This window comes from Drosophila nasuta, unplaced genomic scaffold (genome assembly GCF_023558535.2).
Source record: "Drosophila nasuta strain 15112-1781.00 unplaced genomic scaffold, ASM2355853v1 ctg28_pilon, whole genome shotgun sequence".
In the NCBI taxonomy this organism is placed as follows: domain Eukaryota; kingdom Metazoa; phylum Arthropoda; class Insecta; order Diptera; family Drosophilidae; genus Drosophila; species Drosophila nasuta.
The window spans coordinates 233,111-257,955 of NW_026869488.1; the positions used below are offsets into that span (position 1 = coordinate 233,111).

General features: G+C 39.4%; 1 protein-coding gene and 1 long non-coding RNA gene across 2 annotated transcripts; both read left to right on the forward strand.

Annotated features, from left to right (window-relative positions):
• The first annotated feature begins 3,704 nt into the window (after window positions 1–3,704).
• On the forward strand, window positions 3,705–15,364 carry LOC132797859 (uncharacterized). The gene is made up of 3 exons (XR_009633805.1): window positions 3,705–3,816; window positions 3,882–4,305; window positions 15,036–15,364. It is a non-coding gene; the product is annotated as an uncharacterized LOC132797859 (long non-coding RNA).
• A 2,222-nt stretch (window positions 15,365–17,586) lies between these two features.
• On the forward strand, window positions 17,587–23,280 carry LOC132797867 (uncharacterized). The gene is made up of 3 exons (XM_060809626.1): window positions 17,587–17,776; window positions 17,942–17,992; window positions 22,838–23,280. Exons 1-3 carry the CDS (start codon window positions 17,587–17,589, stop codon window positions 23,278–23,280), a joined length of 684 nt encoding a protein of 227 aa, XP_060665609.1.
• Window positions 23,281–24,845: the final 1,565 nt, after the last annotated feature.

A 24,845-nucleotide genomic window follows, 5' to 3' on the forward strand; every position in this document is an offset into this window, starting at 1 on the left:
ATCGATATGTGAAAAAATATTAACGGTTTTTTAAATTTGAAAATTTGAATTAAATGCCGCTAGCGAGACCAAATCGCCCACTGTGCAAGGCTCTCATTGCATCTTATGCGGACGAGATTGCTAAATTATACAACTCCCCAAGCAGAGTAGAAGCTGCAAACGGACTCCAATGATACCTGGATAGCTTGGCAGCATGGTGCAGAAGGTGGAATCTGAAAGTCAATTCCACAAAAACGAAAAAACCGTGTTTTACTCTGAAAAGATTAATCTCCACCACTCCAGCTATTCACTTCGAAGGCGTGACACTGGAACAACATACTTCTGCGAAATATCTTGGTATCGTTCTAGACAAGAGACTCACTTTTGCGCCACACTTAAAAACTGTTACCAAGAACTGTGGCCAAAGGCTACAGAAATTGCGCTGGCTGCTCAACAAAAGAAGAAAAATGTCTCTTCGAGCAAAGAAAGCAGTATACGTATGTATGTACATTGCATAGTGCCAATTTGGATATATGGAATGCAGATTTGGGGGATTGCTGCCAAATCAAACTACAAACGCATCCAAGTACTGCAGAATAGGGTGTTACGACAAATTACAAACTGTCCGTGGTATGTGAGAGGATCCACCCTACACCGCGATCTGAAAATACATTCTGTAAAATATTTATGATTGCAATCAAATCAAATTTAACACGATTGTGTGAGTGTGTGAGACGAAGAGAAGAGAAGCGCAGCAACCAAGTCTTCGTGCATACGCATGTACATTAGGGTGTCCCAAGGTAACAGGTGGGATTTTTTAAATTAAAATCGCATACCCTCTATTTTCTTTCCAAATGACCTTATGAACATAGAAAATAAATATTATGGCGATTGAATCAGGACAACCCGTGCCGACTTGATGTCGAACAATCTAAATTTCTGTACAAAATAGGTATTGAAGATTACTAAAAAATCGAGTTAATTAAAATATATACGAAACATATTGCTATTTATTATTATGTACAATATATGTGAAATACATTATTCTACAAATTTTCTTTTTAAGGTTTGTTTTTTACAGTCTGGATAAATCTTCCGGTGTTCTTGTACGCAGCGTAATAAAAATTGCTTTTGTTCCTCTTCAACTGTAATTAATCCATGAAACTCTTGCATCATCTTAACCGCTCTATCAGCAACATCATTGACTGCCCTTAGCATTGAAATATATTCTGTAGATATGCAGATTGGCAGACACACAAGCCGATATAGCGATAGGTTGCTAACTCATAGAAGCAGGCTCGCTAGGAGACTCCTACAAGCTAGACCGTTGATGCGATTGAAGCGTCAAGGGTTCGCCAAAACGTTCACCCAATAGTAAACTTCTCAGAAACTCCTTAAACTAATATGAGGTTTGGCCCAAACATAAACATTTTTTTTCCTGTGTTGTTATAGTACTATTTATACCCGCTACCCATAGGGTAGAAGGGTATTATAACTTTGTGTCGGCAGGAAATGTATGTAACAGGTAGAAGGAGGCATCTCCGACCCTATAAAGTATATCTATTCTTGATCAGCATCAACAGCCGAGACGATATAGCCATGTCCGTCTGTCCGTCTGTGTGTCTGTCCGTATGAAACACTGGATCTCAGAGACTATAAGAGATAGAGCTATAATTTTCGACAGCATTTGTTATGTTTGCACGCAGATCAAGTTTGTTTCAAATTTTTGCCACGCCCACTTCCGCCCCCGCAAATCAAAAAAAAATCGAATAACAAGCGTAAAGCTTAGTTGCGAATTTTGGTATATACAATAACTACTATAGTAGTTATGATTCCTGAAAATTTGGTTGCGATCAGATGAAAATTGTGGAAGTTATTAAAGAAATACTTTTGTATGGGCAAAAACGGCTACTTACTAGGGGTCTGAATTGCTTTGGCTGACAATCTGGTATATTGAGCCGTCTATGGTATATTTTGAATGCGGTACTATATTGATAAACCAAACATACCATTTGGTATATTTTTAGTATTTTTAAGTATTTTCGGTATATTTTGAAAATGATACCGCAATATTTTGCCTTTATTAAAAGTGGGTAGCGGGTATCTCACACTCGAGCACACTCGTCTGTAACTTTTTTACTTGTTTCTTTCTGTACTGGTTCGATACTTAAATAAAGAAGCTAATTATTTGAAAAAAAAAAAACTTTTTAGCAACGGCATGGGTGTTTTTGAGAGCGCGATGTTCCAGAAAGCAGCGAATCTTTTTTTGTAGCACATTTTCGAATGAATAGGGAGGAGTTTGCCATCCGTATGGAGCGCCTTTGTGGATTGGCCAAAAAAGACACCGCATTTCGAAAGGCCATTCCTCTCGATAAACGGATTGCAATCGCATTGTAGGATCTTCTGCGGAGTATCGGACAGTGAGCACGTTGTTTAGTGTGTCGAAAGCAATGGTCTGCAAATTATTGCTAGAATTTTGCCATGTGACCTGTAAAGTTCTGTCATCCGACTACCTCCCGCACAACTTTCTCACGCAATCAAAATTGCAGGCTTTGAAGAATTTGAAATCATACGAAGACGCACACGAAACAAGTGATTTCGATAGAGACGCTGAACTAATTCGACCAGAAATTTCATCCTACATTGTAAACAATAAATAATTAAAATATAAAGAATTTGTGTTTGTTTAACGCATTTATTTCAAATTTTTATTATTTTCAGAATAATATTTACAAAATCATAATATTTAACAAAATACTATTAACAAAATCATAATATCAGCAATACAAGAGTATTTAACAAAATATTTACAAAATCATAATATCAACAATATAAAAGTATTTAACAAAATATTTACAAAATCATAAAATTTTCAACCATTGTTGCTTTTGCTTAACACAAAGCAAAAATGGCCGCACTTCATTGCTGGTAATTTCCTTATAATAATATTTTCAAAACCAAAATATTTGCAAAATCAAAAAATTTAATTTACAATATTCCTCTATTCACTATTTTAAATAGAGTCTTTTCCCTCCACTGCTAGGAAAAATCGCTATATTAATTTTAGACGAGCGTTGCCAAGGCACTCAAGAATAGCGGTCCGCCTGTATGCGTCCTCGACCATGAGACGCTCGAATACTACCTTCATCATCAACTCCAAAAAGGATGATGTTAGAATCACTCAAATACGAATCATTCGAGTCACACGGTTCAGCTAGCGCAGGACTGGACTGCCTGCGCCGACGATTGGAAATAGATGACATGAATCTATCCCACTTATTCTCATCCGGATCTAAAAATAACAGTTAAGAATTACTATTGAAGGTTAAGGTCTTTGAAATCATAGCTTATCCATGCTATCAAGGATGCATTCGTCAAAATTTATAGACTTCATCGCTGACAAAATTCTGTGCACCTTGGCAAAATATTGCCACTGCGATGACGCACCGCCAGTTGGACCTCGTTTCTTAATTTCATTTCTTTTTTTATAACTATACACCCATTATTACTGTAACTCAACAACTTACTTATATTTTTTGGTCAAATTGTCCAACTTGGTCCTCACGTCGTTCCACTCCACATTGAAGCCTGCCGCCAAAAACTTCTCACACATACGTTTGTATATGTGTGTTTTTTTGGGCAGACCTCAATGCCGTCAAATTCTCCTCCCATAACTCGAACTACATAGCCTCGTGAATGGCACTCCACGATATTGACGGCTTGCGTGTTTTTTTGGCTCATCTGAAATATAAAAATTTGCTTTAATAATCAAAATAAAATTTTTATTTTTCTATTTTCATACCTTGGCGCACTTAAATGTCAGCTGTTTGTTTAGTGGTGAGCTCTTTTTCGTTGTCACATCCATAAAATATCGCGAAAGTGCATTCGCTATTTCTACGTAGCTCGCAAATGTAGAAAAATCGACTTTTTTCTTATGGGTTTTTACATGGGGCGAACGTAACATTCGATCTGAATGGAACAAAACCGAGCTTTTGGGTGCAGTGGCTATTAATGGTGCATCATTTATTTCCGATTATGAGAAGGTGATGAGTAACGCTTTGAAAATTTGCATCCAAATATGAATTTATATGCTTGCTGGTTCCATTTTACACAAGCATGTAAAAGAAATGCAATCAGAATTATTGGTTTGGAGAAAATGCTTTCGTGCAATAAACATGCATATATGTTGTTTGTGAAATTTCTATATTTACCTCTTCTACCGGAAAGCAAGATTGTTGAAGCATTTAGTCTTCTTGAAGCTCAAGCCACAGTCTTAGATACGATGCTCGTGTCCTTTTCAAAATATTTTAAGAAGGAGAGGCTTATGTAATAGGCCGCTTGTCGTATCTGAAATTGACTAAGCCTAAAAGTATGCAACATTTTTTCTTCTTTTTTCTGTACACCTACATATTTCTATCTATTATTTATTATATTATTTATTTATATGTTTATTGTCCTAGTTAATTTGTATTATTTAATTTGTTTAGTTGTATAAAATAATTTGTAGTCTGAGAAAATGGTATTCAATGTCTTGTCATGGTTTGTGCTGAGAAGCGGAGCTTTATTTACAAATGAGACTGAAAGCTCCAAAAACAGCGCCATCTATTGGTGGACCACGATACATGCAAGCATTAATTGCTAGATCAGCTGATCGTGTGAAGTCCAGACCAAAATAGACAAGCGATTACCTTTTTGAGTAGGATTAATTGTCAAATTTCCGAAAAAAGGTTTTTGTTGTTGGTTTTGGTTGGAAGAAATGGTTAGCAGGTTATGTGCAAGAACCTGAAAAAAAATAGTGGAAAAGTGCATGTGCTTTAATAGAAAAAAAAAGTACATCAGTGAAGTGGTTGGTGTAGACAGATGCTTAAAACGTACTTGTGAGTATACAAAGATACTTCATTGTATAATTGTTATACTGAGTCGTTAATCTGGTCATCTTCTTTTTACAAAAGTGCACCTTGCCGTCCACTTTTAGCTGTTTGTCCACTAAAGGAATTTGCCAACTGGCGTAAATAAACCAAGTGCCGTTTTCCAGATTAGGGTAAATATTTGTTATACGTATATTTAGTTTTTGTTGTTCTAAGTTTAGTTTTGTCTATTTATTTTTTAGATTCGGCACCCAGCCATAATTTATATAATAACCCAGTTATAAGTTATATAAAAAAAACCGTGTGTAAATTAGAAATCATTTAAAATGAAACTTCAACACACACAACTGCTTGACTAACGGCCAACAACAAAAGCTTCGTCGCAGCTGTGCTGGCCTCCTCAGCTGTCGGTACACCAAAACAGATGGTCTACCTAAACGACGGTAGCCAGAGATAGTTGCCGACTCGCACTGCTAAACGGAGAACTGCTTCCAAGCAGGTTGGCTTCGTCTGTTGTCGAAGAACAACTTACCGTTGGCAGTCTCGCCTCATTCGCTGGCTACGGATTTTGCTGCTCCTTATTGTGTCATCGCGGCAGAAGGCGAATAGCTGATTGTCAGCCTTTGTTTTGAGTATTTTTGTTGGATTATTGTTAGTTTAAATTGTTTAGTTAAAATGTGCATTTTAAGTGAATGTTTATAATTGTTGTAAGTGTATTATGATGTGGCGAGAAAATTGAAACAACAACTTTTCTTGGGCACTCATAATGCAAGTACCACGGTATTGCTGTAGAAAGTAACAACTGCAATCAGTTAAGAATGCATATAAGGCACCATATATAGGCAAAATATCTTTTAAAAATTGTATTTAGTTGTAAAATTTCTTGTGCCTGTATTGCCTGCAAAGAATTGCCCTAGCAGCTCATAGCAGCCAGCTTTTACGCTTGCGCAAAAGCTTTATTGTTATTGTTTATCCACAGCTTCACCACAGACAGTCACTAACACAAGGAAAGATCTTTCTGCGTGGGAGTCGCCGAATGTATGTAAGTCTGTTTCACTCTTACTAATTAATTAGATACATATGAGTTAGAGCTTTTGGTGCATCTCACCATAGCGCTGCTACAGCTGCTACTGCAGTCCCAGCGGTCAATGACCTTGTAAGGCTGGCCATATACATATGCCTGCATTGAGTGACAGCCATCAGCTGATCCTCATCCAATTGCTTGCGCAGAAATTTTTTTGTTTAAAAAGATAGATAATGTTTGCCTATATGCATTGTGCTTTCCATCATTCTCAATGAATTCAGTTTATTTGCAAAATTCTTAATATTTATGTTAGATCATATTTTATATTTATAGGTTAATTATTTTTTTTTGTTTTTTGCTTTATTTATTTTTTTTTCTTTTTGCCTTATTTTAATTACGCCTCATACACACTTACTATGTTTGTCCGTTAATTTATTTATTTATTTATTTTTCTTGTCATTTCGTTTGTAATGTTAAAATTCAAATCACTTTTCTTACATGTTAATAAATTAAGTATGTCCGCTTAATTGTTCACTTTTATTTGGAACCATGCATAACCAAGCAGGAGTAGGTTAGCCGAACCACTGTCTCTTAGGGATCCTGCCAACTTTTAATTTTTGGCATTTGAATGCAGGATCACGGTAGGGTGGGCGTCTGCACACAATATCAGCTGTGTTGCATGAGAGAGTGGCTCCGTCTTCTTTGTTAACCTACCTTCCTCTCCGTCCCTTTCTCTTCTCTTTCACTATTGTTTATTGTAACCTTCCCATTGCACTTCTTTTCTGTCTTCCCTTATGTACGCGAATTTTAAATGTATTATTATTATAAGTGGTGCGTCCTATTAGTTGGCCCTTTCCTTGAACCCCATGCAATCTGAGCAAAGCCCGGAGAAGCCAGCGCGTACGCCACACTAGTAAACCCAACACCAGCACCCGACGAATATTACGCTAGTGATTCGTTACAGATATAATTATAATTTAATAATATATTTTGGCGCCCAATCGTGTGGCCTGTTTTTGGATAGAATCTAAACATGGCCTTTAAAATATTATATATGCTCTAGAATCAATAACATCCAGTGATTCAAGTCTTTTGTTTGTCTTTATACATATTTGTGTACTAGGTTAGTCTCTTTGTGTCTATTTTATTAGCGAGAAAGTAATACCTCGTAAAATCAAGACAAAAGAACTTAACCAAAGAACAAAAGAACTTAAACTTCCCTTTTAGTGGCTGTTAAGGCATTCACATTTCAATTAGTGTTTGAAACGGATCGTGGCTCAGAGCTGCTTTCTCGTCATACTAATTGAAGGTATGCCTATCTAGCAACTAGTCCTATCCATTCAGGTGGGTTAATTAGAAAATCTGGAGGCTAACTTACACTCTGTGAAGTTTTGCATGGTTTCCAAATATCTTATGAATCGTGGTTGTTTATCAGTTTTGTTGAAATTTGCATTTGTATTATTATTTATTTATCTATTTAATTGTTCAGTTATTTTTGTGTGTTATTTATTATTTGGTATTTGTTTATTTATTTATTTATTTCATTTTTCTCTTATTTATTTAAATCTTTATTTATTTATATATTATTTTTCCCCAATATTATTATTTATTTATACAGTTGTTTGTAGAAAATTTTTCCTTCATTAGCAGAAATTCTGAAGATTAGGTCTTACATATCATGCCAGGTCCCATAATTCAAGGTGAAACCATTTGTTGTGTTTGCACTCAGGAGGTCGAACATCCTGCTCAATTGTTAGCTACAAGGTGCAATCATTATTTTCACCACGCCTGCTTTAATACTCGCACTGACAATAGGAATTTGTGTCCAGTGTGCCGAACGGTGTTAACAAGATCTTCTGTGAATCTTGCTGAAGAATTGGAAGCAGCCAGTTCAAGTGCCACTATGAGAACTAGAGGGCAAGCGAAAGCCACGGCGACGGACACATCGGCAAATGCCAATGTAGGAAATTCTACAGGTATTGGTAGTAGGTCCAGCTCGCAGCCAAGGCAGCCGACTCCAATTCCACAAGCTCCGCAGAGTCCAATAGCTCAGCCAGCAGCAAGTGCTGTTGGCCAAGAAATACAACAGACAATTGCGGCTGCGATATCAGCAGCATTAGTGCAGCAGACGCAGTTACTATCGCAGGTGATGGAAAATGGTTTTCAGAGATTAGTTCAGCAACAGCTAGCTGTCAATTCTGAACCAATTCAATCTATTCCAAGACCTTCTCCACCAAGTCCACAGCATCAAAGCTTTGAAGAGTTGTTTGGATTACCAAATCGGCTAGAAACGAATCCGTTGGTAAATCCGAGAGCGCCGCAAGTTGGTGCCAACTCTTCGCCATTAGGTTCTCAATTGAGTAATACTCTACGACCCGACAGGATTAGTCAGATAATTGCTAATTGGAAACTAAGATATTCTGGACACTCGTCTATGTCTATAGAAGATTTTCTCTATCGAGTAGAGTCATTGACTCGACAAACTCTGGACGGAGACTTTGAGTTGCTAGCAAGATATGCGAGTAACTTGTTTGAGGGTAGAGGGAGTGAATTTTTCTGGAGGTACCACAAAAGTGTGACAGAAGTTCGTTGGGCAGACTTATGCAAGGCATTGAAAAATCAGTTTACGGATGGCAGAACTGATTGGGAGATTCGAACAGCTATTTCGCAACGAAAGCAGAAAGCCAACGAATCGTTCGATCAGTTCTACGAAGCCATTATGGCATTAGTAGATTGTTTGAACAGCCCAATGAGTGAGCAGTCCATACTGGAGGTCTTGCGAGCCAATTTGCTCTCGGATATTCAGCACGAATTATTGTATGTGCCAATATTCAGCGTTGAGCAGTTGCGTCACACTGTTCGTACGCGAGAGAGGTTTTTGAAAACCATTTCAATGCCATCAACCGTTCCCAGAGGTTTACCGAGACGGCATGTAAGTGAAGTCACGGTACAAGCCACAATGGATGAAGAGGATGATGTTGAAGAGCCAGAGAATCTGGAGGTGGATGCTCTAACACTTTCTTGTTGGAATTGTGGGAAGAGTGGACATCGATACCAAGATTGCGTAGCAGAACGTAAAGTGTTTTGCTACGGTTGTGGAAAGCGTGACACGTATCGACCCAGTTGCACGAAGTGTGCAATTCCAAAAAACCCGTATGGGCGTGCACCGTTGACAAGTGCACGCAAACTAGTCTCGAAGGATACCAACACGGAGTAAAAGAAGATATAAATGTATCGAAAATAATACCAGAAGTTCAAGTAAACCCGGCTAGATCCAATATTTCAGATTTAGATAATGTTTGTAGTTCTTGTATTCGTAATAAGCAGAGGAAGGGAACTATATACGAATTAAAATGAGGAAAAAAGAGCTTTGTTAGCGTCAATAGTAGACATCGCGGATGATCTTCGTCCTTATGCCCAAGTCAATATACTAGGCAAATTGATAACGGGGTTAATGGACACTGGGGCTAGTATTAACTGCATTGGTGGGAAGTTAGCAGAAGAAATATTAACTAATAATACCGAATATACGCGGTTGTCATCAGCTGTAAAACTGCTGATGGAAATAGGCAACGAATTTGTGGCAAGTTGGTTATTCCTGTCCAGTTTAAGGGCAAGACACATTCACAACGATTTTATATCGTCCCGACTTTGTCGCAGGACTTGTATTTAGGTATTGAGTTTTGGAGAGATTTCGAGCTATTGCCAATGTTTTTGATGCACCAGGCTCACACTAGCAGCATTGCCTCAATTACATTTAATGATCCGCAGCAACTCGAGTTGACAACTGCGCAAAAAACGGAACTTATCACTGTTATCAACCAGTTCCCTTCATTTGCAGAAAAGGGGTTAGGAAAGACCAATTGGCTAACACACGATATTGAGGTAACGGACTGCAAACCCATAAAGCAGCGGCATTATGCAGTGTCACCAGCGGTGGAAAAGTTGATGTACCACGAACTCGATCGAATGTTAGCGTTAGGAGTAATTGAAGAGTCCGATAGCCCTTGGTCGGCACCCGTGGTGTTGGTTCAAAAACCTGGGAAAGTTCGTCTTTGTTTGGATAGTCGTAAAGTGAATGAGGTGACCATTAAGAACGCTTATCCGATGCCGTTAATAGATGGAATATTAAGTCGATTGCCAAAAGCTGAATTCATATCAAGCATTGACTTGAAAGACGCGTACTGGCAAATTCCCTTGTCACCCAATGCACGACAGAAGACGGCGTTTACTGTCCCCGGTAGACCATTATACCAATATACGGTCATGCCCTTCGGCCTTACGAATGCGCCACAAACAATGACCAAACTTATGGACAAAGTCATTCCACCGGAATTGCGAAATGAAATTTTCGTATATTTGGATGACTTGTTGGTAATTTCCGACACGTTTGAAAAGCATTTAGTGGTCCTTAAACAACTTGCAGATCGTCTAACACTGGCAGGTCTCACCATCAATGTTGAGAAGAGCAAATTTTGCTTGCGAGAGGTGAAGTACTTGGGGCATGTCATAGGTCAAGGTACGATACAGACTGACCCTGACAAGGTAACAGCCATCCAAGAGTTTCCCGTGCCGAAATCGATAAAGCAAGTGCGACGATTTTTGGGAACAACAGGCTGGTATCACAAGTTTATTCATAACTATGCTGGTATTGCGGCTCCGATATCTGATACGTTAAAGCAGAAGCGCAAGTTTGTGTGGTCAGATGAAGCGCAGAAGGCATTTGAATTACTTAAAGATCTGATGTGTAAAGCACCATTGCTGCATAGTCCAGATTTCTCCAAACCCTTTGCAATCCATTGTGATGCAAGTCACACAGGTGTTGGAGGGTGCTGATGCAGAAAGATAGCGAAAGTAATGATGTACCAATTGCGTTTATGTCACGAAAATTGAATAAGTGCCAACGCAACTATTCGGTTACGGAGAAGGAGTGCTTAGCAGCTGTAATGTGCGTCAAGAAATTTCGTGCGTATGTAGAGGGTCACGAGTTTTCGATCCACACCGACCATGCGTCATTAAAATGGTTAATGTCGCAAGCTGATTTAAGCTCGAGGTTGGCAAGGTGGGCACTTAAGTTGCAAGCCTTCTCTTTTAAGATCGTGCATAGGAAAGGCAGTCAGAACATTGTACCTGATGCTCTTTCTCGCACTTACACCGAGGACTTATCTTCGCTAAGTGTTGATAAGGTAGTAGATACTACCTCAATCCAATTCAAGTCGGCAGAGTATGTAGAGCTAAAAGAGAAAGTTAAGGCCCAGCTATCTCAAATGCCTGACTTAAAGATAGTAGACCAAATCATTTACCGTCGTTCCGAACATGTGTCGGCAGAACAAGTTGCTGATGACTTATGTTGGAAAGTTTGGATTCAAAAGATCTCATCGCTGAGGTGCTAAGAGAATGTCATACTTCTCCACTCTCCGCACATAATGGAATCACCAAAACCTTAGAACGTGCGAGGCGATTTTACTATTGGCCGAATATGCTAAGTGACATAAAAGCTTTTGTCAGCAATTGTGATATCTGCAAAGTCACAAAGCATTCAAATCAGCCATTGCGACCGCCTTTAAGCCATAATGAAGAAACTTGTAGAATTTTTCAAAAACTATATGTGGACTTTTTAGGGCCTTATCCGCGTAGTCGTTCTGGCCATATTGGCATTTTTGTTGTGGTAGATCATCTGTCTAAGTATCCATTTTTGCACCCCGTGAAAAAATTCACAGCGGAGGCTGTAGTGCGGTTCTTAGAAGAGAACATATTTCATTGTTTCGGTGTCCCAGAGGTTGTTGTATCTGATAATGGAGTTCAATTCAAGTCGGATAAATTCAATGAATTGCTCCAAAAATACGAGGTACACCATCGTTATACGGCTGTTTACGCGCCGCAAGCGAATGCTTCAGAGCGTGTCAATCGATCAGTGCTTGCTGCTATTAAGGCGTATATTAAGCCTGATCAGACAGATTGGGATGAGTCGCTGAGCTTTATTGCTTGTGCGCTTCGATCCGCGACACATTCGGCCGTGCGATCAAGTCCGTATAGAGTGACCTTTGGGCAACATATGGTTACCAACGGGAAAACTTATGCGCTTCTGAGAAGCTTGGATCAACTGGAAGACAGAACTACTCAGTTTAGTAGAGACGACTCAATTGAACTTATTCGTGCGGCTGCAAGGAGTGGTATACTACAACAGCAGATACGCAACGAAAAGTTTATAATACACGTAGTCGAGAGGTCAACTACACTGTAGGGCAGGAAGTGTATAGACGGAACTTCCAACAAAGCAATTTTGTGAAAGGTTTCAGTGCTAAATTAGCTCCAACGTTTGTAAAATCGCGAGTCAGACGCAAGTTAGGTTCCGCATATTATGAGTTGGAGGATTTACAAGGCAAGTTCATAGGCAAATTCCATGCGAAGGACATTAAGCAATAAGCGCTTGTCTTCGCATAATGACTATTAAGCTACCTCAAGCGGGTATCCCACTTTGTCGTTACAACGACTAAGTGTGATTTTGCCAGGGGGATGTGTAATAGGCCGCTTGTCGTATCTGAAATTGACTAAGCCTAAAAGTATGCAACATTTTTTTTCTTCTTTTTTCTGTACACCTACATATTTCTATCTATTATTTATTATATTATTTATTTATATGTTTATTGTCCTAGTTAATTTGTATTATTTAATTTGTTTAGTTGTATAAAATAATTTGTAGTCTGAGAAAATGGTACTCAATGTCTTGTCATGGTTTGTGCTGAGAAGCGGAGCTTTATTTACAAATGAGACTGAAAGCTCCAAAAACAGCGCCATCTATTGGTGGACCACGATACATGCAAGCATTAATTGCTAGATCAGCTGATCGTGTGAAGTCCAGACCAAAATAGACAAGCGATTACCTTTTGAGTAGGATTAATTGTCAAATTTCCGAAAAAAGGTTTTTGTTGTTGGTTTTGGTTGGAAGAAATGGTTAGCAGGTTATGTGCAAGAACCTGAAAAAAAATAGTGGAAAAGTGCATGTGCTTTAATAGAAAAAAAAAGTACATCAGTGAAGTGGTTGGTGTAGACAGATGCTTAAAACGTACTTGTGAGTATACAAAGATACTTCATTGTATAATTGTTATACTGAGTCGTTAATCTGGTCATCTTCTTTTTTTTACAAAAGTGCACCTTGCCGTCCACTTTTAGCTGTTTGTCCACTAAAGGAATTTGCCAACTGGCGTAAATAAACCAAGTGCCGTTTTCCAGATTAGGGTAAATATTTGTTATACGTATATTTAGTTTTTGTTGTTCTAAGTTTAGTTTTGTCTATTTATTTTTTAGATTCGGCACCCAGCCATAATTTATATAATAACCCAGTTATAAGTTATATAAAAAAACCCGTGTGTAAATTAGAAATCATTTAAAATGAAACTTCAACACACACAACTGCTTGACTAACGGCCAACAACAAAAGCTTCGTCGCAGCTGTGCTGGCCTCCTCAGCTGTCGGTACACCAAAACAGATGGTCTACCTAAACGACGGTAGCCAGAGATAGTTGCCGACTCGCACTGCTAAACGGAGAACTGCTTCCAAGCAGGTTGGCTTCGTCTGTTGTCGAAGAACAACTTACCGTTGGCAGTCTCGCCTCATTCGCTGGCTACGGATTTTGCTGCTCCTTATTGTGTCATCGCGGCAGAAGGCGAATAGCTGATTGTCAGCCTTTGTTTTTGAGTATTTTTGTTGGATTATTGTTAGTTTAAATTGTTTAGTTAAAATGTGCATTTTTAAGTGAATGTTTATAATTGTTGTAAGTGTATTATGATGTGGCGAGAAAATTGAAACAACAACTTTTCTTGGGCACTCATAATGCAAGTACCACGGTATTGCTGTAGAAAGTAACAACTGCAATCAGTTAAGAATGCATATAAGGCACCATATATAGGCAAAATATCTTTTAAAAATTGTATTTAGTTGTAAAATTTCTTGTGCCTGTATTGCCTGCAAAAGAATTGCCCTAGCAGCTCATAGCAGCCAGCTTTTACGCTTGCGCAAAAGCTTTATTGTTATTGTTTATCCACAGCTTCACCACAGACAGTCACTAACACAAGGAAAGATCTTTCTGCGTGGGAGTCGCCGAATGTATGTAAGTCTGTTTCACTCTTACTAATTAATTAGATACATATGAGTTAGAGCTTTTGGTGCATCTCACCATAGCGCTGCTACAGCTGCTACTGCAGTCCCAGCGGTCAATGACCTTATAAGGCTGGCCATATACATATGCCTGCATTGAGTGACAGCCATCAGCTGATCCTCATCAATTGCTTGCGCAGAAATTTTTTTGTTTAAAAGATAGATAATGTTTGCCTATATGCATTGTGCTTTCCATCATTCTCAATGAATTCAGTTTATTTGCAAAATTCTTAAATTATTAGAAAATTTCAAAAACCAAAAATAATTATTTATATTATATTTATGTTAGATCATATTTTATATTTATAGGTTAATTATTTTTTTTTGTTTTTTGCTTTATTTATTTTTTTTTCTTTTTGCCTTATTTTAATTACGCCTCATACACACTTACTATGTTTGTCCGTTAATTTATTTATTTATTTATTTTTCTTGTCATTTCGTTCGTAATGTTAAAATTCAAATCACTTTTCTTACATGTTAATAAATTAAGTATGTCCGCTTAATTGTTCACTTTTATTTGGAACCATGCATAACCAAGCAGGAGTAGGTTAGCCGAACCACTGTCTCTTAGGGATCCTGCCAACTTTTAATTTTGGCATTTGAATGCAGGATCACGGTAGGGTGGGCGTCTGCACACAATATCAGCTGTGTTGCATGAGAGAGTGGCTCCGTCTTCTTTGTTCACCTACCTTCCTCTCCTTCCCTTTCTCTTCTCTTTCACTATTGTTTATTGTAACCTTCCCATTGCACTTCTTTTCTGTCTTCCCTTATGTACGCGAATTTTAAATGTATTATTATTATAAGTGGTGCGTCCTATTAGTTGGCCCTTTCCTTGAACCCCATGCAATCTGAGCAAAGCCCGGAGAAGCCAGCGCGTACGCCACACTAGTAAACCCAACACCAGCACCCGACGAATATTACGCTAGTGATTCGTTACACTTAAGAAAGTATCTATTTCATCATTTCCAAAGTATGCTCTCATTTATTCATCTTTTAATTTAAATAGGAAGGACCTAAAAACATATCGGTATTCAAACGATCAACAAGAACCACGGGCTCTGTTGAAGCATATAACTTAAATCTGCGCAATAAAATTTGAACAAAGGGACACTTTTTCAAATTTGTGGAATGTATCATTGATGCGGAGTATGAAAAATGTCGAGAATTCGCTCTTTTTCAAAATGTTAGGATAGGTAATTCAACACAATCAAAACCTATATGTTTAAGTATATACGAAATGTAATTAAAGCCATTAAAATATTTAAAAAAAAGTGAAATATCTCGGCCTAACACTTGACAGAAGACTAACCTGGGCAGATCACATCAAAAATAAAAGAAAACAGCTGAGTCTTAAACTTCGACAAATGAAGTGGCTGCTGGGCTACAGATCCCAACTGAGCCTCAGAAACAAAGTCTTGCTGTACAAAGTGATATTAAAGCCTATATGGACGTACGGGATTCAGCTTTGGGGCACAGCCTCAACTTCAAACATCGAAGTGCTGCAACGTTTTCAAAGCATTACTCTGCGAAGACTAGCCAAAGCACCTTACTATGTTAGAAACCAGGTCATCCACAAGGACCTTGAGACTCCGAGTGTATCTGAAGAAGTTAAAAGGTACGCTTTGAAGTATCAGGAGAGATTGGAGCAACATTGTAACCCGCTGGCCATTAACCTGCTTGACAATAGCCAACATCGCCGACGGCTGAAAAGGCACCACCCCCTTGATCACCCCTTTAGACCACCCAAAGAGTGGTAGTAAATAAAGTTTTGTAAATAATCTCGTAAATACTCGTCAAAAATTAAAAGTTTTCTGTCATTCTATTTGTTATATAATTTACTTATTATCTTTAGATAGATAGATTGTAAATAAATAAAGAATAAAAAAAAAAAAATATATTAACATTATTTTTTAATTTCAAGATCGCGCTTTAAAAATTATGGATGCAATGGAAAGCCAAAGCGAAAGCCTCGGATAGGATCCCCCCTTATGTTGACGACCACCGCAAAATGAAAAAGAACTACGATTTAAGGATATGCACCTGGAATGCCCAAACCCTTAATTAGGAAGGTGCCTCTATCCAACTGGCGGATGCCCTCGAAAAATTAAAGGCTGACATTACCGCCATCCAGGAAATGAGATGGACAGGACAAGGTTGCTCCAAGCGAGCAAACTGCGATATCTACTACAGCTGCCATGCGGAGAGGCGCGAATTTGGATGCGGATTTGTAGTAAGCCGGAGACTTCGCCACCACGTCTCCAATTTCACCCCAGTGAGTGAACGGCTGGCTACAATCCGCGTCAAAGCTAGATTTTTTCAATCTTAGCATAATTTGCGCGCACGCCCCGACGGAGGAGAAGGACGATGCTGTTAAGGATGCATTCTACGCGAGACTCGAGGACACATACGACCGCTGCCCAAACCACGACGTAAAGATCATCCTCGGGGACTTTAACGCAAAGGTTGGGCGCGAACGCATCTTTGACAGCACCGTCGGTCAATTTAGCCTCCATGAGACCACCTCGAACAACGGTTTCAGGCTGATTGACTTTGCCGCGGTGCGAAACATGGTAGTGAGATTCCAGACCAGATTTCGGCACCTCGATATCCACAAGGCTACATGGCTGTCCCCTGATCAAAAAACGCGCAACCAGATTGATCACGTTTTGATAGGCGGAAGGCATGCCTCAAGCGTGATGGACGTGCGTACGTTTCGTGGAGTCAACATAGACTCGGACCACTATCTTGTCGCAGCCAAGATACGCATGCGGCTATGCCGAGCGGAAAACGTACGCCCCATCACGCAACGAACGCTTGACGTCACTAGGCTGCCATCACAACGGACAGCAACAACCTACTCCATTCACCTCTCGGAACTGCTCCACCAACCTACCCCGCTCCCTGTTGACGCCGGCGGATTCTGGGCGCACATATCCCACTCCATGCGAGCTGCCGCTGAAACAGCCATTGGGTTCCAGCGCCCACACACACGGAACCAATGGTATGACTAGGAGTGTCGCGTCGCAGCTGCGGCAAAAAACGCCGCCTACAGAAAAACGCTGTAGTCTGGCGCAACGCGTGCTACGTGTGAACGTTACAGGGAGCAAAGGATGGAAGAGAGGCGACTTTTTAGACGGAAAAAACGGGAGCAAGAAAAGCGAGAGTGCGAGGAACTCGAGGTGTTACAAGACAGAAATGATGCTCGAAAATTTTACCAACAAGTCAACCGTCTGACACAAGGTTTCAAGACCGGAGCATCTAACTGTCGAGATGAAAATGGAAATCTGGTTACAGATACGCAGTGCACGCTGAGGTTATGGAAGGCGCATTTCTCCAAGCTGCTAGCAGGCGATGTCGGCAGCCCGATACCACCAATCGACGACAATGTGGATATACCACTACCTAGCCATGACGAGGTCCGAGTTGCTATTATGCGACTCAAAAACAACAAAGCAGCCGGTGCTGATGGACTGCCTGCAGAGTTGTTTAAAGCCGGCGACTAAGAGCTGATAAGGTGCATGCATCAGCTCTTCTGCAAAATATGGCTAGAAGAAAGCATGCCCAACGATTGGAATCTCAGCGTCCTTTGTTCTGTGCTGAAGAAAGGCGACCCAACGATATGCGCCAACTACCGGGGAATCAGCCTGATTGCCATCTCATATAAGGTCCTATCGAGCGTAATATGTGAACGACTGAAGCCGTATACCAGCACACTGATCAGACCTTATCAGTGCGGTTTCAGACCTGGTAAATCCACCATAGACCAGATCTTCACATTGCGCTAAATCCTTGAGAAAACCCACGAAAATGGAATTGACACACCATCTCTTTGTCGATTACAAAGCTGCATTCGATAGCCCGACAAGGGAACGCCTATATGCCACCATGTCTGAGTTTGGTATTCCTGCAAAGCTGATACGTCTTTGCAGGATGACATTGAGCAGTACCATCAGCTCTGTCAAGGTAGGAACGAAGCTCTCTGAACCTTTCAATACCGTTCGAGGTTTCAGACAAGGCGACCCCCCTGCCGAGCAACCTCTTCAACTTCGTGATGAAAGGGGTCTTGCGGAAAGCCGGTGTACATCAAGCTGGCAATATTTTTTATATGATGATGATATTGACATCATTGGCCGCAGTAAGCGTGATGTCACTGCTGCAATTTCCGCTATCGAAAAAGAGTCAGCAAAAGTGGGTTTGGCGGTAAACGAGGGCAAGACGAAGTATATGCTGTCGACAAGCAGGGAGGCGCGGCGCCTAGACTCCCCACGTGGCAGACAGCAATACGTTCGAAGTGGTCAAGGAGTTCACGTACCTTGGCACTGCGATTAACACCAAAAATGACGTCAGCCTGGAGATCAAGCGAAGAATCACACTTGCCAATAGGTGCTACTTTAGTCTGAGTAGGCAAATGTGCAATAGAGACCTCTCTCGCCGAACAAAATTAGCACTCTACAAGACACTCATCCTACCTGTGCTCCTTATTTTTTTGGACGTTGACGTACTAACGGCAGTACCATCAAGTGGCCCAGCGATACCAAGCACGGGCTTGTTGACGCGCGGACAAAACAAAATAAATTTGTGAACAGCATGCATTAAATGAAAACCGCGAATAAATATTAAAAGACGCTGGACAGCTAATTAAATTAGATTAAAAATATGTTAGAATAAATGTATAATAAAATAAATAACAATTAAATACTCGATAAATAAGCTAATAATAAGGTTTTAAGCAAAGGAATAGATTTACTAGAGCAAACTACGTTATTGAGATTATTATAGTTCACACACAGAATACGGAAGGGATTATGGCAAGCAAAGTTAGTAGATCTACGTGAAATGAGAAGTGGAAGAAAATTCCTAGTGATCCTGACAGGAACTGCGAAACTAATTTGACTTAACAGCTCCAAAGAGTCTATTTCACCATTAATTAGTCTCTATATAAAAACAGCACCTTGCATAGTTCTACGGTCAGAAAGAGAAGAAAAGTTTAGTAATAAAAGTCTACTGCGATACGGTGGTAATCTAATATTAGGATTCCAATTTAAACTACGAAGAGCAAATCCCAGAACACCCATGGCCCTATTTACAGCAGACAGAATATGTTTATCGAATTTTAGTTTTGCATCAAGCAGAACCCCTAAGTCATTCACACCTTCAATTCGCTCAAGAGGTGTATCATATAACATATAGTTATTTAACTGGGAAGAACCCCTACAAAAGGTCATAAACTTACACTTATTGCAGTTGAGATGTAACATATTTACTCTGCACCAAGATTCTAGACGATTAAGGTCACATTGTAACAGTGAGCTCGCAAGACTATCATTAAATGTCAGGCAAAGCTTAACGTCATCGGCGTACATAAGTACACGAGAATGCTCAATAACAGAAGGAAGATCATTTATGAACAAAGTGAACAATAGAGGACCCAAATGACTGCCCTGGGGCTCACCAGAAGTGACTTGGACACATTTAGATACAAAACCATTGTAGAAATCATTCCAAATTTTGTTGGAAAGGTATGAGGTTATCCACTCAATTAGGCTATGAGGAAACCCTAAAACATTAAGCTTATACAGTAAGAGGTGATGATTAACAGAGTCAAAAGCCTTACTAAAATCGGTGTAAATGACATCCGTTTGCATTTTATTCTCGAATCCTTTAATTACATTTAATTATTTGAGTAGGTGCAGAATAAGATTTCAGCGTGATCCAAAGCGATTTTACGACTTCGTTAACTCGAAGCGTAGATCCGCGTCATCACCAGCATATATGTCTTTGGAGAATATGACAGTATCTAATGGTCATGATGTTGCCGATTTATTTGCGGACTTTTTCCAAACGACATATTCTGTCCCAAGTTCTCAAAATTCCTTTTCTTATCCTTATCAGTTAAATTCATCTAATTGTATTTTTGGTCCTTTAATTACTGAAAGCTCTATTTTAACGGAACTATTGGCTATAAAACCTGTTTTTTCGGCTGGTCGGATGGAGTACCTAGTTGTGTGCTAAGGTATTGTGCTGGTAGTATCTGTAAACCGCTTTTTAAATTGTTTGAATTATCCGTTAACTTATGTTCTTTTCCTAAAATCTGGAAAAATCATACATTATACCTATCCTAAAAAAGGGAGCAAATCTAAAGTTCAAAATTATCGTGGTATATCTAAATTGTCTGCGATTCCGAAAGCATTTGAAAAAATTATAACTTCTCAACTGCAACATCTGTGTAAATCTATAATTTCACCTTACCAACATGGGTTTGTGAAGTCTAGATCCACTTCTACTAACTTATTGGAGTTCTCTTCTATTGTAATTAAAGGATTCGAGAATAAAATGCAAACGGATGTCATTTACACTGATTTTAGTAAGGCTTTTGACTCTGTTAATCATCACCTCTTACTGTATAAGCTTAATGTTTTAGGGTTTCCTCATAGCCTAATTGAGTGGATATCCTCATACCTTTCCAACAGAATTCAGAATGTTTATTATAATGGTTTTGTATCTAAATGTGTTCAAGTCACTTCTGGTGTGCCCCAGGGCAGTCATTTGGGTCCTCTATTGTTCACTTTGTTCATAAATGATCTTCCTTCTGTTATTGTGCATTCCGTGTACTTATGTACGCCGATGACGTTAAGCTTTGCCTGACACTTAATGATAGTCTTGAGAGCTCACTGTTACAATGTGATCTTAATCGTCTAGAATCTTGGTGCAGAGTAAATATGTTACATCTCAACTGCAATAAGTGTAAGTTTATGACCTTTTGTAGGGGTTCTTCTCAGTTAAATAACTATGTGTTATATGATACTCCTCTTGAGCGAATTGAAGGTGTGAATGACTTAGGGTTCTGCTTGATGCAAAACTAAAATTCGATAAACATATTCTGTCTGCTGTAAATAGGGCCATGGGTGTTTTGGGATTTATAAAACGCTGGTCGAAAGAGTTCAATGATCCCTACATCACTAAGACTTTATACGTCTCACTGGTTCGTCCTATCCTTGAGTACGGATCTCTTGTCTGGAATCCCCAGTATAGGGTTTATCAAGATAGGATTGAATCGGTGCAGAAACAATTCTTATTATTTGCTCTTCGTAGTTTAAATTGGAACCCTAATATTAGATTACCACCGTATCGCAGTAGACTTTTATTACTAAACCTTCCTTCTCTTTCTGACCGTAGAACTATGCAAAGTGTTGTTTTTATACTGAGACTAATTAATGGTGAAATAGACTCTTTGGAGCTGTTAAGTCAAATTAGTTTTGCAGTTCCTGTCAGGATCACTAGGAATTTTCTTCCTCTTCTCATTTCACGTAGATCTACTAACTTTGCTTGCCATAATCCCTTCCGTATTCTGTGTGTGAACTATAATAATCTCAATAACGTAGTTTGCTCTAGTAAATCTATTCCTTTGCTTAAAACCTTATTATTAGCTTATTTATCGAGTATTTAATTGTTATTTATTTTATTATACATTTATTCTAACATATTTTTAATCTAATTTAATTAGCTGTCCAGCGTCTTTTAATATTTATTCGCGGTATTCGTTTAATGCATGCTGTTTACAAATTTATTTTGTTTTGTCCGCGCGTCAACAAGCCCGTGCTTGGTATCGCTGGGCCACTTGATGGTACTGCCGTTAGTACGTCAACGTCCAAATAAATAAATAAATAAATAAAAACAATAGAAGAGAACTCCAATAGAAGTGGATCTAGACTTCACAAACCTATGTTGGTAAGGTGAAATTATAGATTAACACAGATGTTGCAGTTGAGAATTTATAATTTTTTCAAATGCTTTCGGAATCGCAGACAATTTAGATATATCGCGATAATTTTGAACTTTAGAATTGCTCCCTATTTTTAGGAAAAGAACATGAGTTAACGGGTAATTCAAACAATTTAAAAAGCGGTTTACAGATACTACCAGCACAATACCTTAGCACACAACTCGGTACTCCATCCGGACCTGCCGAAATAACAGGTTTTATAGCCAATAGTTCCGTTAAAATAGAGCTTTCAGTAATTAAAGGACCAAAAATACAATTAGATGAATTTAACTGATAAGGATAAGAAAAGGAATTTTGAGAACATGGGACAGAATATGTCGTTTGGAAACAGTCCGCAAATAAATCGGCAACATCATGACCATCAGATACTGTCATATTCTCCGAAGACATAAATGCTGGTGATGACGCGGATCTACGCTTCGAGTTAACGAAGTCGTAAAATCACTTTGGATCACGCTGAAATCTTATTCTGCACCTACTCAAATAATCATTATAACACTCATTGTTATGAGTGCGAAAAGCAGCTTGAGCAACAGAATAGCGGAGAAAATCAAAAGAAGAGCCAGTTCCCTTGAATTTTTTGTAAAGTCTCGACTTACGATTTCTTAAAATTCGATAATTTCTTAGTAAACCATAAGGGTTTATCAGACAAATATGGAATACTTGATGGAACACAAGCATCAAATAGCGAGTTCAAAGTAGAATAAAAAAATTCAACCGCTATATCCAAGTTCGTAGACAAAGAAAGTTGGGACCAGTCAGTTTGAGATATAAGCAGAGCAAGTTTCTCAAAATCGGTTTTCCGAAAACAACGAGAAAGCTCACCACAACGTACACTCGGCTCTGACGCAATAAATGGGAGCTCCAATATAATTTCCAAAGTGGGATGGTAAGGGTCTTCAGGGGAAGATATAGGAGATATTCTCGATAGAGAACATGAATCTGGGTCTAAAATGAAAATAAGGTCTAGAGACCTGTTTAAGCAATTTGGAATACCATTAATCTGAGACAATGATACCCCGAAGAGACCATCAATAAAAACATGGGATATGGCGCAGAAGCATGGATAGTGTCAATGACAGATGCAGTAGCGTTTAAAGTGTTCGAGAGAAAAATTCTTCGCAAGATCTTCGGTCCCGTTCGGATTGGGGACGACTTTCGCATTCGGATGAACCACGAGCTGTACGAGTTATACGACGACGTGGACGTGGTCCGGCGCATCACGATACAACGTCTGCGCTGGCTCGGCCACGTTATGCGTATGGATGAAGAATCTCCAGCTCAGAAGGTATTCGAAGCGAGAGTCGACTACGGGCGACGACGAAGGGGACGACCAAATCTCCGATGGAAGGACCAAGTAGAGCAGGACCTCAATCTACTGGGTATTTTCAATTGGAGGAGGCGCGCGAAGAGCAGAAGCGCCTGGAGGGAAACGCTAAGGTCGGCCAAAACCCGAAATGGGTTGTAGTGCCACCTAATAATAATAATGGATTTGTTTGACAAGGGAGAAATTGACATACAGGGGTACTTTTTCGCAAAATGACCTTTTTAAAAAAACAGAACTTGTTCGACAGTGTGCATATGGATTCCAATAGTGAAAGTTTTTCTTAAAGCTTTGGATTAGCACTATAGTTAGATTTAGAAACTTTTTCTGGTTTACCAAAAAAATGTATAAATTCGTTTAATTTTTGGCTTGCGTACGGATTTGTTTATTTTTGATATTATCAGAACAGAAAAAAAAATCCAAAGCCATTCTTAGCTCTAATTAAAGTACTAATCTAGAGCTATAAGAATAACCTTCGCTTATTTTTAAAATTGTTTTAGTTTATGATTTTTTCACTGTAAAGACGCTCGCACAAATTCTGTCAGAGAATTTCCATATATATAATATATAAGTTGAACTGATTTATATAAAAAATAAACCCTACAAGCCGAGTATCATAAGGTGTGAGACAATTTTGGTAGTTAAATGGAGATCAGTAGTTTTGAATTCTCAATTTTGTTTTATTTATTTCTTATTTCACTGGTAGATAAGTCAACAATGGTGTAGATATTTCCGCTTCTGGGATTGTCCTCAAGTCCAACGTCGATAGGAATGTTATACGGGTGGTTGTCACGGGAGTCAGTGTGAAGCACACTGACTATGTTGCACTGTACACACTGTTCCGGCGTCGACTGTAGTAGTTTGTAGTCACACTACTACAGCTAACGGAAAGAAGTTGTGGTTCGTGCGAATAGTATAAAACGTGGCACGCGGCGTGGGTGGAATGGTTGTGAGTGTGTAATCACACTGGCCCAATCACACCGTACACACTGTTCCGGCGTCGACTGTAGTAGTTTGTAGTCACACTACTACAGCTAGGGGGTTCGGTGTACTTCGCGAAGAATCGTAAGCAGGATGTTCGGTGTAGGTGAGGCGAATGTTGGTGTGTAATCACACTGGCACAGCCGCACTATACACACTATTCCAGCGTCGACTGTACTACTGGTAGTCTCACTGTTACCGGGAACGGACACTTTGCTTTGCACGAGCACTACGGAAAACGAGGTACACAGTATGAGTGAGACAAATGCTGGCATGTTATCACACTGGCACAGTCACACTGTACACACTTTTTCAGCGTCGACTGTAGTAGTCTGTAGTCACACTACTACAGTGAACGGGAAAAAAATATGCGCGTTGTGCGAAAAGAAAAAGACGAACGAAAGACGCGGCGAAAAAGAACAATATGTAGCGTATGACGTTACTGTGGTTGTGTTAGTGCGTTGTCGCACTCGAGGAGGCTGATGAAATAACAATGCTACTGGTTATGCGTAGTCGCATATGTTAAACGGGGGAGCAACGGGGAAAAATCAATGAGCAAGTGGATATCAAGCATCCAGCTTGAACGTACCTATAATACTCGTTGGTTGCGTGATGATCTTCTCGTTGTTAAGTATGCACGTGGGTTCTGCTCAAGACTTTTGTTACAGGCACTCGCGGGTAAAAGCGTTTCGCACTGGCAAGTTCTAATCAGAGTGTGAGCCGCTCCT